Source organism: Protomyctophum parallelum (genome assembly GCF_964188405.1).
Source record: "Protomyctophum parallelum genome assembly, chromosome: 23".
Taxonomy (NCBI): Eukaryota; Metazoa; Chordata; class Actinopteri; order Myctophiformes; family Myctophidae; genus Protomyctophum; species Protomyctophum parallelum.
In genome coordinates this window covers 33950793-33970286 of record NC_139715.1, presented here as the reverse complement: position 1 = coordinate 33970286, position 19494 = coordinate 33950793, and the positions used below count along the sequence as shown (strand labels likewise).

The window sequence follows — 19494 nt, the reverse complement described above, 5'->3', positions numbered from 1 at the left end:
GACAAATTTCAGTGTGAAGTATTATATCATATCATTATATCATATATCATTTAACTTTGATACATACTCTTCTGTGATCTAAGTATGCTTATATCGTTTTGTAAAAGCATACAAAAAAAGTACAGACATACATTGTTTATTTTTTCTGGTTTATTCTTCTCTTTTCGTGGCGTTTTGTTAAGTCTGTTAGGTTAGGCCTGTTTTACCTCTTATGTACCTCTGTATACATTTATATCTTATATGCACCTTTAAAAGCAATACACAATTGTTCAAAAATTAAACAAATGAAATATCAAGCTTAAATGTGTTTGATAAGTTTGACTTTGGGGTGTGATCATTTTAGCTCTCGCCCACTCTCTCCAACCACGAGGCCATAACGTGGTCTGAAGGCTGGGTGGCATGATGCTACCGTGGCAGGTTAAAAATAACACATTCTGGGGCGGGAACCCCTTTTGGTGTTAGCATCATGTTATGCTTCAGCTATTGAAAAATAGCAGATCTACAAGCTCATAGCGCGCCACGAGTGGCGCGCTATGAGCTTGTAGGTCTGCTATTTTTTTTTAATCGACTGAAGAACGACTGACATAGAAACATAGCTTTTTCTGAAAACTGTCAGGATGTAGAAGAACATTTATAGAATCTGATCTCAGGTCAGAATGAAAACTGTCAGGATGTAGAAGAACATTTTATAGAATCTGATCTCAGGTCAGAATGGAAAACTGTCAGGATGTAGAAGACATTTTTTAGAATCTGATCTCAGGTCAGAATGGAAAACTGTCAGGATGTAGAAGACATTTTTAGAATCTGATCTCAGGTCAGAATGGAAAACTGTCTGGATGTAGAAGACATTTTTAGAATCTGATCTCAGGTCAGAATGAAAACTGTCAGGATGTAGAAGACATTTTTTAGAATCTGATCTCAGGTCAGAATGGGATAAAGCATGAACTGAAACATGGAGTATATGTACGTTGAGGATGAGAGACTTCACCACATCCACTCTTTGACAAACAATTCTTAGGAACCGTCATATAAACTAACAGTCTAACAATAGGACAGTAAAAACAACACCCATTCTGACCTGAGATCAGATTCTAAAAACGTTCTTATACTGTACATCCTGACAGTTTTCATTCTGACCTGAGATCAGATTCTATAAAATGTCTTCTACATCCTGACAGTTTTCTGAAAAAGCCTATGTTTCTATGTCAGTCGTTCTTCGATTTTTCAAAAATAGCAGACCTACAAGCTCGTAGCGCGCCACTCGGTGGCGCGCTATGAGCTTGTAGATCTGCTATTTTTCAATAGCTAAAGCATAACATACCATAACACCAAAAGGGGTTCCTGCCCAAAATGGGTTTGAAACAGTAAGAGGAGAATTATGTGTTGAATGAAGATTTGCTCTCAAACATGACTTAGAATCTTAGATGTCCAAAAATAACAATCAAGCTATACTTTTCACAAGATGGTTTCTGGGGTACCAAGATGACCACAGTGGTTGTTGTCAACTTAAATATTGTGTCACGGTCATTTTCCACCTTTTGTCTTTTGTCAGATGACTGAGAATTAAGTCTCCATTTGTGACGCATCCATCCATAAGCCAAATTCCAATACCCAAAATCTCGGCCACTCGCTCACTCACACTCGCTCACTCACACTCGCTCACTCCAGCATGGCGGTGTTACGGTTAGGTTGTTGACCTGCCGAAATATGTGACCATTATTGTGGACTTCACATGAAATTCTTACATGGAGGTCTTTAAATCGTGGCCTAAAAGCTGCTAGGTTGAATAAACAAACTGCAACGATTTACATTACGTTAAATATATTATATTATTATACATTATATATAATATTATATTACATTATGTGATTGTCTACGCAATTGTCACATATTTCAGCCGGTCACCAATTTCACCGTGACACCACCTTGCTGGAGTGACCGAGTTTGAGTGAGCGAGATTTGGGGTATTGGAATTTGGCTCTACAGAATCTCACCACTAGCTGAGAAATGCATCACCTGTAGTAACCACTAGAGGGCACACTCGCACAGTCTATCTAGCTGTATATACCGTGTGAGACAGAGACAGAGAGAGAGAGAGTGATCATTTCCTTTGTGGATTGCCCTGCCAGTAAAATTCAAGCATCTAGACTTAGCTAGTATCTTAGACAGACTTAGAGCTCGTTACGTAGACAGCACTAGAATTGCATTTTATGTAGTCATAGCACTGTATAGTACACATGTATATTATTGTATAATATATAATATAGTATAGTATGTATAGTTGACATATAGATACTCCACTGTTACGTTCTTAGTTTATACATGATTCACGATAACTACTTTTTATATTTATGTGATGTATGACATGCTTTTTGTTTTTGCTTAACCCATTCTGAACGGGCACCCATTTTGGTGTCGGCATCATGTTATGCTTTAGCTATTGAAAAATAGCAGATCTACAAGCTCATATCGCGCCACTCGGTGGCGCGATATGAGCTTGTAGGTCTGCTATTTTTGAAAAATCGAAGAGCGACTGACATTTTTAGAATCTGATCTCAGGTCAGAATGGGTTCATCAGGACCAGTGTGTGTCCGGCGGAAACCTTGTATGAATCTGATCTCAGGTCAGAATGGGTTAAGTGAAAACCTCTCATTTACAGTACATAGATTACTGTATAGTTAACCCATTCTGACCTGAGATCAGATTCTATAAATGTTCTTCTACATCCTGACAGTTTTCTGAAAAAGCTATGTTTCTATGTTAGTGGTTCTTCGATTTAAAATAAATAGCAGACCTACAAGCTCATAGATCTGCTATTTTTAAATAGCTAAAGCATAACGTAATGCCAAAGATATCCACATTTCATCCATATACAGTCAGTGATCCCATTAATACACACTTCATGTACAGTATAAGTGTATAAGTGCAACATAGAAACGGTTTAGGAAACCTGCAAAGAAAATGTTTGTGGGAAAACCAAGAACTGGCAGTCACAGGCTTTCCACGTTGGGGGGAGAAGAAATGGGCACATCATATCATATCATAATCATATCATATCATAATCATATCATATCATAATCATATCATATCATATCATACAGTGTTGTTTTCGTCGACTAAAACTAAGACGAAAAATGTTCGTCGACTACCTTTTCCACTGAAGAAAACTAAATGGAAACTAAATTAAAACTATGCTATGGCGACTAAAACTAAGACTAAATATACTGACAATTTCGTCAACAAATAAAAACTAGACTAAAATGTTAGGAAGGGACTAGTGGACAACAGATCCAGCATAGGTCATTTTACACATGGTTGCATGCTGACAACGCGTCGCAGCGTGAGCTTGTAGATCTGCTATTTTCAGCAAGTGTAAAATAAGTCATTATGACGGCAACAAGGCCCGCAAAAACACATTTTAGTCGACTAAATCGCCTGTAGATTTAGTCGACTAAAATCTCATGACATTTAGTCGACTAAAACAAGACTATAGCACTAATACATTCCAGGTGACTAAAATGTGACTAAAACTAAGTGAAAACTATTCAGGAGACTATGACTAAAACTAAAATAGAAATTTGCTGCCAAAAACACTGATATCATATTCATATCATTCATATCATATCATATCATATCATATCATATTCATATCATTCATCATGACTTTTCTTTGCGGAGAGAGAGAGAGAGAGAGAGAGAGAGAGAGAGAGAGAGAGAGAGAGAGTTGACGCTCACCTTTCTCGGCGTCTTCTTGGCAGCTCACCGTCACCACCTGGGCCAAGGTGACGAGGGCCACGCAGAACATAATCCTGGAGCCCATGATGACAGTGCAGGGGCCCGTGCAAGGGTCCTCTTCGTGCACTTAGCACACACACACACACACACACACACACACACACACACACAGAGGGGTGGACGATGAGAGACAAGCTGCAAACTAAAACATCCACATCTGAGAGACGATCTCCAGAAAGGAAGAAGGGGAAAAATAAATCCCTGAGTGGAGCCAGGCAGTAAGTCTCCTGGATGTCTCTCTCTCTCTCTCTCTCTCTCTCTCTCTGTGTGGAGCCCAGGCAGTAAGTCTCCTGGACGAGTGACTACACACTGCTACTCTCTCTCCCTCTCCCTCTCTCTCTCTCCCTTCCTCTCTCTCTCACTCCCTCCCTCTCTCTCTCACTCCCTCCCTCTTTCTCTCTCACTCACTCACTCCCTCCCTCTTTCTCTCTCTCCATCCAAGTATCTATCTCTCTCTCTCTCTCTCTCCCTTGCTCCCTCCCTCTCTCCATCCAAGTCTCTCCCTCTCTCCCTCTCTCTCTCTCTCTCTCTCTCCCTTGCTCCCTCCCTCTCTCCATCCAAGTCTCTCCCTCTCTCCCTCTCTCCCTCTCTCTCTCTCTCTCTAGAGAGGCTGCCATGCTGATTACAGACTGCACACTACGTCTGTACAGAAAGGATTACACCTAGCTACATGTTTAAGCATTTATTTCATATTTACATGTCTTCTGTGGTCTCTAACATTACACCTATAGCTACATGTTTAAGCATTTATTTCATATTTACATGTCTTCTGTGGACTCTAACATTACACCTATAGCTACATGTTTAAGCATTTATTTCATATTTACATGTCTTCTGTGGACTAACATTACACCTATAGCTACATGTCTAAGCATTTATTTCATATTTACATGTCTTCTGTGGTCTCTAACATTACACCTATAGCTACATGTTTAAGCATTTATTTCATATTTACATGTCTTCTGTGGTCTCTAACATTACACGTATAGCTACATGTTTAAGCATTTATTTCATATTTGCATGTCTTCTGTGGTCTCTAACATTACACCTATAGCTACATGTTTAAGCATTTATTTCATATTCACATGTCTTCTGTGGTCTCTAACATTACACCTATAGCTACATGTTTAAGCATTTATTTCATATTCACATGTCTTCTGTGGACTCTAACATTACACCTATAGCTACATGTTTAAGCATTTATTTCATATTTACATGTCTTCTGTGGACTAACATTACACCTAGCTACATGTTTAAGCATTTATTTCATATTTACATGTCTTCTGTGGTCTCTAACATTACACCTATAGCTACATGTTTAAGCATTTATTTCATATTTACATGTCTTCTGTGGACTCTAACATTACACCTAGCTACATGTTTAAGCATTTATTTCATATTTACATGTCTTCTGTGGACTCTAACATTACACCTATAGCTACATGTTTAAGCATTTATTTCATATTTACATGTCTTCTGTGGTCTCTAACATTACACCTAGCTACATGTTTAAGCATTTATTTCATATTTACATGTCTTCTGTGGTCTCTAACATTACACCTATAGCTACATGTTTAAGCTTTTATTTCATATTTACATGTCTTCTGTGGTCTCTAACATTACACCTATAGCTACATGTTTAAGCATTTATTTCATATTTACATGTCTTCTGGGGTCTCTAACATTACACCTATAGCTACATGTTTAAGCATTTATTTCATATTTACTTGTCTTCTGTGGACTCTAACATTACACCTATAGCTACATGTTTAAGCATTTATTTCATATTTACATGTCTTCTGTGGTCTCTAACATTACACCTATAGCTACATGTTTAAGCATTTATTTCATATTTACATGTCTTCTGTGGACTCTAACATTACACCTAGCTACATGTTTAAGCATTTATTTCATATTTACATGTCTTCTGTGGACTCTAACATTACACCTATAGCTACATGTTTAGGCATTTATTTCATATTTACATGTCTTCTGTGGTCTCTAACATTACACCTAGCTACATGTTTAAGCATTTATTTCATATTTACATGTCTTCTGTGGTCTCTAACATAACACCTATAGCTACATGTTTAAGCATTTATTTCATATTTACATGTCTTCTGTGGTCTCTAACATTACACCTAGCTACATGTTTAAGCATTTATTTCATATTTACATGTCTTCTGTGGTCTCTAACATTACACCTATAGCTACATGTTTAAGCTTTTATTTCATATTTACATGTCAATTTCAGCTTTGACACTTATTTCAGACATGCTCTAGTATGTGAAGAGTCTGCCTGTGCTATTAACTCATTTTGAAAAAAAAAAAAAAAAAAAAAGTTTTCTCCTCTGGTGAAAAGCTGGAATGTGCGCGATGGCAGTCTCTCAGTCAAATCTGGTCACATTATTATACATGCACTAGACTAGGGCCTGACCGGGGGATATAACTTCAGTTCAGCGACTTATTCTGTTGTCACTCTTCCAGAGAGAGAGAGAGAGAGAGAGAGAGAGAGAGAGAGAGAGAGAGAGACAGAGAGAGAGAGTCCATGAACCGTGTCCTCCATACCTGTGTTCCTGGAGGAGAGAGAGAGAGAGAGAGAGAGAGAGAGAGAGACAGAGAGACAGAGACAGAGAGACAGAGACAGAGACAGAGAGACAGAGAGAGAGAGTCCATGAACCGTGTCCTCCATACCTGTGTTCCTGGAGGAGAGAGAGACAGAGAGAGAGAGACAGAGAGAGAGACAGAGACAGAGACAGAGAGAGAGAGACAGAGAGAGTCCATGAACCGTGTCCTCCATACCTGTGTTCCTGGAGGAGAGAGAGACAGAGAGAGAGAGAGACAGAGAGAGAGACAGAGACAGAGAGAGAGAGAGAGACAGAGAGACAGAGAGACAGAGAGAGAGAGAGAGAGAGTCCATGAACCGTGTCCTCCATACCTGTGTTCCTGGAGGCTGCATCACGGCTGCCATAACGCTTGACCTACATCGGGGACACCGCTGGCCGGCTCCTCCACCTCCAGCGGCATGTAATGCATGTTCCACCTCATGTTCCACCTCTCTGCCGCTGCATGCTGCTGCTTATTAAGTTGTTGCTTATTTTTGCAGCGCTATTATTATTCTTTTGCCGTTTGGCATGGATGGCAGACATAGCCCTGGTCCAGTGCTTACAGACATAGCCCTGGTCCAGTGCTTATACCTCTGTGCTCTCTCTGACGCTGTTATCACTGGACCCCCAGGGCATGGCAGACACTGCAGCCAGCCAGTTAAGCAACCTGCATGTCTCCTGTTCTGTTCCAGCAGAGAACAGATATCTGACAGACAGAGACAGTGCAGTGAGTGGCCCAACAATTAAACAACAGTAGAAGCTTCAATAAGGCATCATGCTACTTTGGCCGTGGTCACCTCACCGGGGAGGCATACTATGATCCGACGGAGCATTGCAACCGTGCACCTCACCGTGGTGTGGTCACCTCACCTCACCGTACGGTGACCGTGTGGACTGTGGACAAACTGGACATCATTTTGCTAACGAGTTGAAGCTGATATAGACACGTTTCCAGTGTTTGTTTGTGAATTCAAATAGCTCCGCCCGCAGAGAAGTAAGCCTGGGAGCGTTCGAGGCTATACTCCACCCCCCCTCATTCTATTGGCCGAGCCAGGTCACTTCAGGCTATGGGATTGTTGTTGCTGCTGGGAGGGACGCTATATGGATATTGTGCTCGTAATAATATGGCTAAATAATTATGATATTAAAAAAGTTTTTATTTTTTTAACGACATTCCCAATGATAGTACGGGCAGATTAATGAAAAGATCGTTGTGATGCAATGCAATAACATTTGTGTAGCTTTGCATATTTGTATATGTTGCATTATGTGCCTGTACATTCTCAATAAAAAATATTATTATTATTATTATGGGCATGTGGTGACGTCAGGCTACTTAAGTACAAATACTGTACTTAAGTACAGTATTCTTGGAGATTCTTGTACTGGAGTATTTCCAATTTCCAATTATGTTTAATTCTTGTCCAAATTAGTGTAGCCTACCTTAAATTTACTCCACTATTTTGTAAACTTTAGTTACTACTTTGTACTACAAAGTAGTAAATAAGTAGTATATAGCTCCTTTATCCACTTTGTACTACAAAGTAGTAACTACAGTCTAAGTTTGTAGGTGTATTATTTAATTTAATAGTAGCCTAAAAAACACACAGCTCTTCCACCATCCCAAACCCTACTACATACTTTTTGCTATAATAAAGAAATGCATTTCTAAATACAAGAAATCAATCAATGCAAATTATTTATTAACGAAAAATGTTCGTCGACTACCTTTTTCCACAGACAAAAACGAATGGAAACTAAATATACTGACAATTTTGTTGACAAATAAAAAATTGACCAAAATGTTAGGAAGGGACTAGTGGACAAGAGATCCAGTATAAGTCATTTTACACTTGGTTGCATGCTGAAAATAGCTGATCTACAAGCTCACAACGCGACGCGTTGTGAGCTTGTAGATCGGCTATTTTAAGTGCATGTAAAGTGTAAAAACACTCATTACGACGGCATCAAGGCCCGCCAAAACACATTTTAGTCGACTAAATCACCTGTAGATTTAGTCGACTAAAATCTTATGACATTTAGTCGACTAAAACTATAGACTAACACTAAGACATTTCCGGGTGACTAAAATGTGACTAAAACTAAATGAAGTTTCAGTCCAAAGACTATATGACTAAACTAAAATAGAAAATTTGCTGCCAAAAACAACACTGGTCAGCATCATGACCTTTGACCTGCTTCTTCCACCTTCCAGACCCAGGATGACACATATATATATATATATATATATATATATATATATATATAGCAGATCTACAAGCTCATAGAACGCGTCACATCTTGTGACCCGCGTTGTGAAAGTGTATATCTATCTATTCAGGGGAGCATAAATCAGGCTTTGTTCTCCAACAGGCCCATGCTAGCTATTATTATATATTATATATATTTGTTCTCCATGCTAGCTATTATTATATATATTTGTTCTCCATGCTAGCTATTTCCCTTTTTTTTTTTTTTTTTAATACTGTTTTTATTAGGCATTTTTTGTATGACAACCTCAGAATATTATCGACAGTGATAATGAGTAAATCAGTTAAATAAAAAATAACAGGCAATGTAAATGTTCCACATACAATACATAATAAAAAAGACATATAAATGTGATAAACATGAAAAAACAAAAAACAGTTAAACAATAACAAATGTGAACAGACAAACAAAACAAAGACAACAGGACAGACACTCTTGCTCTCAAACTTTTCCAACATGTTGTAAATTAAGTGAATTACAGACATTTTTAAATGAGAAAAAATTAAATAAAGAAAAAACACTCAATTCCTTTTTTTTTCTTTTTCTTTCTTTCCAATTTGCTATTTCCCTTTTTGACTGTGTGTGGGACAGCAGTCATCGAGTAAATGGTAAATGGTGCATTTATATAGCGCCTTTATCCAAGGCGCTTTACATAGATTGTGCATTACATTCACCCATTCACACACCTTTACATATTCACACACCTTTACATAGATTGTGCATTACATTCACCCATTCACACACACATTCATACACCGATGGCAGAGGAAACCATGCAAGGCACCAACCAGCACATCGGGAGCGATCAGGGGTTCAGTGTCTTGCTCAAGGACACTTCGACAACTAACTCTTGGGGAGCCCACAGGGTTCGAACCGGCAACCTTACGGTTACCATCCAGGCACTCTACCCCTGAGTCACCTCCACTGTACAATATCATCGTTTCTTTTTGTATTTTTGTATTTTGTCTTTTTTTCTCCCCCTTTGATCATTTCTGTTGTTATTATTGTCGCCAAACAAACCTTTTAGATTTGAGGCTGGGGGTTCTGGGGGTCACAGTCGTTTGTCTGGGGGTCACAGTGGGGGTTCTGTTTTGATATAATCTGATCTCAGGTCAGAATGGGCGTTTTTCTAACAACGCAAGAAGTCGGCGGCCACCAGCAGCTCCCTGGCGACGTCCGCCGGGATCGTAAAGTCTGGAACGTGGGTCTGTGCCGGGTCGGTGCCGACGCCGTAGCGCTTCTTGTAGGCCAGGTACCTGAAGACCAGGTCCAGCGAGGCCGAGGACACGTCTCTGAGGACCAGCTCCTGGGTCTCGTCCTCCCCGTAGGGGTAGGACAGCATGTCCCTCAGCGTCTCCGACATCACGGCCAGCTCCCTCAGCTCCCTCCTGGCCCGGCCGTCCGACGCCACCACCTTCACGTACGTGGAGCCGGGGCCTCTGCAGTCGGCGTAGCTTATGTCCTCTTCTGCGACGCCACTGGCGTCCATTTTGTGTCTTTCCTCTTCTGCGACAACACTGGCCATTTTGAGTATTCTGCTCGTGATCCAACGCTGCTGGTAGAAAGTCTTATTATGTTCTGTTATAGCTGTGACGTTCCAGCTGGGGTTTATATGCTGATAGTTTGTGATGTGGCGTGACATCACCTGCCATGGAACTATGACCATATATGGAGCGCTGATGTCAGTGCAAAACAATGTTGCGTATATAGGCAACCGTTTCTGATGTCACATGCCCCATATATGGAGATTCTCTGATGACTTTGTTTAGGCAACGTTTCATGCCGAATGGCCTGGATTATGCCCAAATATGGGCATGCCTGATGTTACGATTCTCACGTGCATGATGTACGTGCACACAATCTCCTGATTTAACAATAATGGCATCATAATTGACTTAAACATCATCCAATTAATGCTGGGAAACAAATCTCTAACACTGAAAGGCCTGTGTCCCTTTTATGCCCATATATGGAGATCTCTCTATCTGTCTGTCTGTGTCGCTATTATACCCATATATGGAGACCCCTGATAAGTAAGTGAAAATTGGAAATTCTCCAGTAAAGTAAAAGTACCCCAAAATGGCACTTAAGTACATATACCTATAGTTACTTTTCGTCACTGTCTGTCTGTCTGTCTGTCTGTCTGTCTCCTTGTTATGCCCATATATGGACATCTCTGTATACCCGTCTCTCTGTGACATCTCCTGTGTCCCTTTTATGCCCATATAAGGAGATATCTGTATTTGTCTGCCTGCATCTCTTTTATGCCCATATAAGGAGATATCTGTATTTGTCTGCCTGCATCTCCTTTATGCCCATATACGCGGACGCGTGATGAATTGTATACAGATCCGCGATGCTAAAGAAACAGAGCCATATTTGGGCATAACGCTGGTGACAGCATGCGGTACTATACGCCACAAAATGGACATTTATAAAGACCATTGACCAAACGTCCTTTCACTCAGAGTCATACGAGGGCGTGATCGTTGCGGCGCGTTGTTGTGGGAAAAGGCCTTTCACAGAATATCGATCGACCGGAGGCTAAATTCAGAATATCGATCGACCGGAGAGGCTAAATTCAGAATATCGATCGACCGGAGGCTACATTCAGAATATCGATCGACCGCAGGCTACATTCAGAATATCGATCGACCGGAGGCTAAAAACAACACTGGTCAGCATCATGACCTTTGACCTGCTTCTTCCACCTTCCAGACCCAGGATGACACATATATATATATATATATATATATATAGCAGATCTACAAGCTCATAGAACGCGTCACATCTTGTGACCCGCGATGTGAAAGTGTATATCTATCCATTCAGGGGAGCATAAATCAGGCTTTGTTCTCCAACAGGCCAGCTATTATTATATATTATATATATTTGTTCTCCATGCTAGCTATTTCCCTTTTTTTTTTTTTTTTTTAATACTGTTTTTATTAGGCATTTTTTGTATGACAACCTCAGAATATTATCGACAGTGATAATGAGTAAATCAGTTAAATAAAATGAAAACAATAACAGGCAATGTAAATGTTCCACATACAATACATAATAAAAAAGACATATAAATGTGATAAACATGAAAAAACAAAAAACAGTTAAACAATGACAAGTGTGAACAGACAAACAAAACAAAGACAACAGGACAGACACTCTTGCTCTCAAACTTTTCCAACACGTTGTAAATTATGTGAATTACAGACATTTTTAAATGAGAAAAAATAAAATAAAGAAAAAACACTCAGTTCCTTTTTCTTCTTTTTCTTTCTTTCCAATTTGCTATTTCCCTTTTTGACTGTGTGTGAGACAGCAGTCATCGAGTAAATGGTAAATGGTGCATTTATATAGCGCCTTTATCCAAGGCGCTTTACAGAGATTGTGCATTACATTCACCCATTCACACACCTTTACATAGATAGTGCATTACATTCACCCATTCACACACCTTTACATAGATTGTGCATTACATTCACACATTCACACACCTTTACATAGATTGTGCATTACATTCACACATTCACACACCTTTACATAGATAGTGCATTACATTCACCCATTCACACACACACATTCACACACCGATGGCAGCGGAAACCATGCAAGGCACCAACTAGCACATCGGGAGCAATTAGGGGTTCAGTGTCTTGCTCAAGGACACTTCGACAGTAACTCTGGGGGAGCCCAGCCCACAGGGATCGAACTGGCAACCTTGCGGTTGCCTGCATCCAGGCACTCTACCCCTGAGTCACCTCCACTGTACAATATCATCGTTTCTTTTTGTATTTTTGTGTTTTTGTCTTTCTTTCTCCCCCTTTGATCATTTCTGTTGTTATTATTGTCGCCAAACAAACCTTTTAGATTTGAGGCTGGGGGTTCTGGGGGTCACAGTCATTTCATCGTTCGTCTCTTTCTCTCTCTCTCTCTCTGTTTTTCTTAGAGGCAAATCCATTTTGGGGCGGGAACCCCTTTTGGTGTTAGCATTATGCTATGCTTTAGCTATTGAAAAATAGCAGATCTACAAGCTCATAGCGTGAGTGGCGCGATACGAGCTTGTAGGTCTGCTATTTTTGAAAAATCGAAGAACGACTGACATAGAAACATAGCTTTTTACAGAAAACTGTCAGGATGTAGAAGAACATTTTTTTTAATCTGATCTCAGGTCAGAATGAAGACCGTCAGGACAGTAGAAGAACATTTTTATAGAATCTGATCTCAGGTCAGAATGGGCGTTTTTTTAACAACGCAAGAAGTCGGCGGCCACCAGCAGCTCCCTGGCGACGTCCGCCGGGATGGTAAAGTCTGGAACGTGGGTCTGTGCCGGGTCGGTGCCGGCGCCGTAACGCTTCTTGTAGGCCAGGTACCTGAAGACCTGGTCCAGCGAGGCCGAGGACACGTCCCTAAGGACCAGCTCCTGGGTCTCGTCCTGCCCGTAGGGGTAGGACAGCATGTCCCGGAGCGTCTCCGACATCACGGCCAGCTCCCTCAGCTCCCTCCTGGCCCGGCCGTCCGACGCCACCACCTTCACGTACGTGGAGCCGGGGCCTCTGCAGTCGGCGTAGCTCATTTCCTCTTCTGCGACACCACTGGCGTCCATTTTGTGTCTTTCCTCTTCTGCGACACCACTGGCGTCCATTTTGTGTCTTTCGTCTTCTGCGACACAACTGGCCATTTTGAGTATTCTGCTCGTGATCCAACGCTGCTAGGAGAAAGTCTGTAGAATGTTCTGTTATAGCTGTGACGTTCCAGCGGGGGTTTATATGCTGATAGTTTGTGATGTGGCGTGACATCACCTGCCATGGCACTATGACCATATATGGAGCGCTGATGTCAGTGCATGTCACCTGCCATGGAACTATGACCATATATGGAGCGCTGATGTCAGTGCAAAACAATGTTGCGTATATAGGCAACCGTTTCTGATGTCACATGCCCATATATGGAGATCCTCTGATGACTTTGTTTAGGCAACGTTTCATGCCGAATGGCCTGGATTATGCCCAAATATGGGCATGCCTGATGTTACGATTCTCACGTGCATGATGTACGTGCACACAATCTCCTGATTTAACAATAATGGCATCATAATTGACTTAAACATCATCCAATTAATGCTGGGAAACAAATCTCTAACACTGAAAGGCCTGTGTCCCTTTTATGACCATATATGGTGATCTCCGTATCTGGCTGTCTGTGTCGCTATTATACCCATATATGGAGACCCCTGATAAGTAAGTGAAAATTGGAAATTCTCCAGTAAAGTAAAAGTACCCCAAAATGGCACTTAAGTACATATACCTATAGTTACTTTTCGTCACTGTCTGTCTGTCTGTCTGTCTGTCTGTCTGTCTGTCTGTCTGTCTGTCTGTCTCCTTGTTATGCCCATATATGGACATCTCTGTATACCTGTCTCTCTGTGACATCTCCTGTGTCCCTTTTATGCCCATATAAGGAGATATCTGTATTTGTCTGCCTGCATCTCTTTTATGCCCATATAAGGAGATATCTGTATTTGTCTGCCTGCATCTATTTTATGCCCATATAAGGAGATATCTGTATTTGTCTGCCTGCATCTCTTTTATGCCCATATAAGGAGATATCTGTATTTGTCTGCCTGCATCTCTTTTATGCCCATATACGCGGACGCGTGATGAATTGTATACAGATCCGCGACGCTAAAGAAACAGTGCCATATTTGGGCATAACGCTGGTGACAGCATGCGGTACTATACGCCACAAAATGGACATCTATAAAGCCCATTGACCGTTTGGTCCTTTCACTCAGAGTCATACGAGGGCGTGATCGTTGCGGCGCGTTGTTGTGGGAAAAAGCCATTCACAGAATATCGATCGACCGGAGGCTACATTCAGAATATCGATCGACCGGAGAGGCTAAATTCAGAATATCGATCGACCGGAGGCTACATTCAGAATATCGATCGACCGGAGGCTAAATTCAGAATATCGATCGACCGGAGGCTAAATTCTGAATATCGATCGACTGGAGGCTAAATTCGGGGACGAATGATGGAGCTTTACGGAACCCACGCGGGCGAAGGATCAGCGACGCTGCCGGAGAACCTCCTGGAGGCGATGCAGCAGGAAGGACGCTTCGTCGCCCACGGCGACGACCACGTGGATCAGCTGGAGGTTTACGGGCGACTACGGCAAAAAGAGGCGGCGGGGTTCCTTGCGATCGTCCTCGGAAACATGGCGGCGTTTCCGAGCTTCTTGCGGGGCCTCGTTGTCTCCGCCTTAATGGCGCCCGTGGGCCTCGTCCTGGCCTTGGCGCTGCCCGTGGGCCTGGCCTTCCAGTGGCTGGTGTTCGTGGCGGGCGCGTACTGCCTCGTCACGGCCCTCGTCCTCCATCAGGTCGGCGACGCGGCGTCGTCGGAGCTCAAGCGTCTCCTGGAGGGCCGGTACATTCTGATGACGCTGGGCTCGCTGCTGGCTGTGCTGGGCGGTCTGGACGCGTTGGACCTTCTGAAGAACCTGACGTTGTATTTGGTTTTGGTGCGTCTGTGTAGCGTGAGAGGCCTGCGTTCCATCTATCAGCATGTAGCATGTAGCCTGTAGCGTGTAGCGTGTAGCATGTAGCGTGAGAGGCCTGCGTTCCATCTATCAGCATGTAGCATGTAGCATGTAGCATGTAGCGTGAGAAGCCTGCGTTGCATCTATCTGGGCTCCTCTCAGTGAATGGCGGGCACTCGGGGCACTTGGCTGGTAGTGTGGGCGCCCTCCCCCGGGCAGAGGTCCCCAGGGTGTAGCCCCTGGTCCCTGACTGGAGTTCGCTGGTATGCTGCCTCCTCCGTCAAACTCAACATTGGAGTGCCTATAGCTGGCCCCTTGGGAATCTTATCACCATATTCCAAACTCACCTCAATGTGTTTTGTCCTGCTTTTAACTGTGTTTTTTGTACCGTTTTTAACCTGTACGGCGACCTTGAGTGCCCTGAAAGGCGCCTTATAAATAAAATGTATTATTATTATTATCATTATTAATGCCGTGTTAGGCTGGAGCTGCATGCGTTCTTCTAACTCTTCCTACTTCTGGCCCATAGAGTATTAAAAGGATAGAGACTGATCTGGCGCGAAGATCCTCCCCTGGACATGACGCTAGTATGTCGCAGGGACTTACTTAGCCCCAATCCAACCCTTGATGCTGAGTGTCAAGCAGGGACTTACCCCCAATCCAACCCTTGATGCTGAGTGTCAAGCAGGGACTTACCCCCAATCCAACCCTTGATGCTGAGTGTCAAGCAGGGAGGCACTGGGTCCCATTTTTACAGTCTTTGGTATGACCCGGCCGGGGATCGAACCCCCGACCTCCCAGTCTCAGGGCGGACACTCTAACCACAACAAGGCCACTGAGCCGGTCCTGGCTGTCACCCACAGTAAAAACGTCAGCCTCGAACCCTTCCAGGTCCATTGGGTTACATTCGTATATACACTCCAGAACACACAGGGCTTTGACTCATATAGCAGTACTATTATAGCAAAGCAGCAGTTAAAAAAAAGGAGAAAAAAGAAAAGAAAAAGGTGGATGAAATGGAGTTCCAAATCACGCCAGAGTCCTGACTCTCTCTCCGCGGTGACTTCCTCTGTCCGACCTCCTCTCTCGTCCTTAATGCACATAACATCCCAGAGCAGAGAGAGAGAGAGAGAGAGAGAGACGGCTCCAGATGGTTCTTCCAGAGCCTACAACAAAAATAAAGCCTCCCGGCGGAAAGCAACAAAACACATGTCTGTGTCCTGTTGTGATTCTCCAGGTTCCTTCTTGTAACTGTCAGACTGCAGCCATCAGTGTTATGCGCCCTGATGATAGTTTCATCTTATGACTGTCTCTATAGCCCATTCTGACCTGAGATCAGATTCTAAAAATGTCTTCTACATCATGACCAGTTTTCTGAAAAAGCTTATGTTTCTATGTCAGTCGTTCTTGGGTTTTTCAAAAATAGCAGACCTATACAAGCTCATAGCGCGCCACTCGGTGGCGCGCTATGAGCTTGTAGATCTGCTATTTTTCAATAGCTAAAGGTAAAGCATAATGCTAACACCAAAAGGGGTATATTGACAATTTCGTCAACAAATTAAAACTAGACTAAAATGTTCTAGAGAGGGACTAGTGGACAAGAGATCCAGTAGAACTAAAAGACACAGCAAGGGTGAGAACCAACAAAATAGGGAGCTGAATCTGTGAACATTATTAATATATTAATCATAGCCTATATCTTATGAGGAAGTACATAATTATTATGGTGATAAAGTATGGCAAAATAAGCCATTGGCTTCAGCCTAAACCTTTTTGGTCCTAAAAGTTGTATAAAAAATAAAGATGAAATGAATACATACAGTAATGGTCATTCTATGACCAAAACTCAACTCAACTGAACTGCATCTTCAGGCAGTAACACGTCTCTGTGGTCAATACGGCGCCCTCTGGTGGTTGATGTTTGAAAAGCCACAGAAAAAATAAAACTCTCCACAAGAGAGAGAGAGAGAGAGAGAGAGAGAGAGAGAGGGAGAGACGGAGAGAGACGGAGAGAGAGGCAGAGAGAGAAACTGCCAACATGATCCAATGAACCACCTGCTCACACCATGTGATCTCATCCTTTTATGTGGGATCATCAGCCACACCCTAATCTCACACAGCCACGCCCCCCTAGAGCGCTGGTTGGTCACTAAACACTAAACAGTGGGCCACCATTAATATTATGGGGCAATTAAGTCCAGCTGTGCCACCATTGGGATTTGATTTGACAACCCAATAGGGCAGTACAGTATGTGATCATGTGATTAAACCGTGAGACATGCATTTCAGACACAGACACTAACTGAAGTATATAGTGTATTTTGGGGGCCCAAAGTTGGCACTGCTCATCATAGGACAGGAGAGGAGAGGAGAGGAGAGGAGAGGAGAGGAGAGGAGAGGAGAGGGGAGGGGAGGGGAGGGGAGGGGAGGGGAGAGGAGAGGAGAGGAGAGGAGAGGAGAGGAGAGGAGAGGAGAGGAGAGGAGAGGAGAGGAGAGGAGAGGAGAGGAGAGGAGAGGAGAGGAGAGGAGAGGAGAGGAGAGGAGAGGAGAGGAGAGGAGAGGAGAGGAGAGGAGAGGACAGGACAGGACAGGACAGGAGAGGAGAGGAGAGGAGAGGAGAGGAGAGGAGAGGAGAGGAGAGGAGAGGAGAGGAGAGGAGAGGAGAGGAGAGGAGAGGAGAGGAGAGGACAGGAGAGGACAGGACACTCTAACCACCAGGCCACTGAGCTGGTGGTTTAGGATAAAAGGTGCTATCTAACGTAAATGCATCATTTACCATTTGGAAGAGGAGATGAGAAAACAGAACAGAAGAGAGACGGCGTCTTTCAGAAAATGACAGACTGAACATGAAGAACTCAAGCTAAGTTCAATTCACGTAGTCCCTCCCCCCCCCCCCCCCTCCCCGTCGGGCTCCAGACTGATTATATGGCATTTTTCTCGGGGCAAAAATGAAGCAAAATTACAAGGTTGAAGAAACAGAAAAAGGGCACAGTCAGTAACAGTAATATAACAGTCTACGGCCAGTTCCTCTCCTCCCACCATGTCTCTCTGTGTCTCTCTCTCTCTCTCTCTCTCTCTCTCTCTCTCTCTCTCTCTCTCTCTCTCTCTCTCTTCCCTCAAACAGGGACTATTTCTGGAGCTTACAGAAGCCTTGCAGACTAGAGAAACACCGCAGGGAGGTTCTGCCCATGTGAGGACCGGGAGGGACCACGAGAAGGTTCTGGTTCATGTGAGGACCGGGAGGGACCACGAGAAGGTTCTGGTTCATGTGAGGACCACCAGTGGTGGAAGAATGTATTCAACGTTTACGGTTTAATTTAACCCATTCTGACCTGAGATCAGATTCTATAAAATGTCGACTACATCCTGACAAGTTTTCTGAAAAAGCCTATGTTTCTATGTCAGTCGTTCGTCGGTTTTTCAAAAAATAGCAGACCTACAAGCTCGTATCGCGTCACTCGGTGGCGCGATACGAGCTTGTAGATCTGCTATTTTTCAATAGCTAAAATGCTAACGCCAAAAGGGGTTCCCGACCCCAAAATGGCTTGAAAAGGATAAACATAATATGCCCAATATCTATAACACACACACAACCAAACATAATCCTTAACGGTAAAGAAAGTTCAATAAGATAATGCCTTATGTTGGCCGCTTTGGGACAATGTAATCTTAGTAGAGAGAATGAGACCAGCTGGAGGCTGCAGTGGCTCAGCGGGTAGAGTGGCCGGTACAGCGGGAATGTGAGGCTCCCGGTTCGATCCCGGGCTCTCCCCCAGACCCATAAGTGTCAAACAGTCCACAGTGTCCTTGAGCAAGACACTGAACCCCTAATTGTCGGTGGTGCTCAAACTATTTCAAGGACCCCAAAAATGATATGTATTTGGCCGTGGACCCTTATCTGAAAATATGTTGTTCCAGGGACCCCCCCCCCCCCCCCAGAAACAAATATTTGAGTTAAAAACGTTAGCTGTTTAAACTGCCTCCCCCTGGCCAGCCGGGGCGCCTGATGGAGGGGAAAGGAACTGGTCTCTATACTGCCTCCCCCTGGCCAGCCGGGGCGCCTGATGGAGGGGAAAGGAACTGGTCTCTATACTGCCTCCCCCTGGCCAGCCGGGGCGCCTGATGGAGGGGAAAGGAACTGGTTGGAATAACGTGTTCCTTCCACGTGCTACGTCCAACCAGGGAAACTCCCCCCTGTCAGGTGTAAAGGAGCAACTTGGACACTCAGGCATGAAGGAAGCATGAGTTCAAGTCCGTTGCTCTCCCCTTGTCCCCCATATAT

At 43.2% G+C, this 19494-nt stretch overlaps 2 protein-coding genes across 2 annotated transcripts in view; both read right to left on the bottom strand.

Moving 5' to 3' along the window:
• Positions 1–3905, bottom strand: part of LOC310854246 (uncharacterized protein) — a 109376-nt gene extending 105471 nt beyond the window's left edge. Inside the window, exon 1 of the mRNA XM_083758821.1 lies at positions 3736–3905. Coding sequence (XP_083614947.1) covers positions 3736–3820 — 85 coding nt within the window. The 5' untranslated portion in view covers positions 3821–3905. The remainder of the gene's footprint in view (positions 1–3735) is intronic.
• Positions 3906–9801: 5896 nt separating this feature from the next.
• LOC310854037 (elongin-C-like) lies at positions 9802–10197 on the bottom strand (the record flags this gene model as incomplete). The annotated part of the gene is made up of 1 exon (XM_083758515.1): positions 9802–10197. The coding sequence occupies one exon, from the start codon at positions 10195–10197 to the stop codon at positions 9802–9804; it is 396 nt and encodes a 131-aa protein (XP_083614641.1).
• Positions 10198–19494: the final 9297 nt, after the last annotated feature.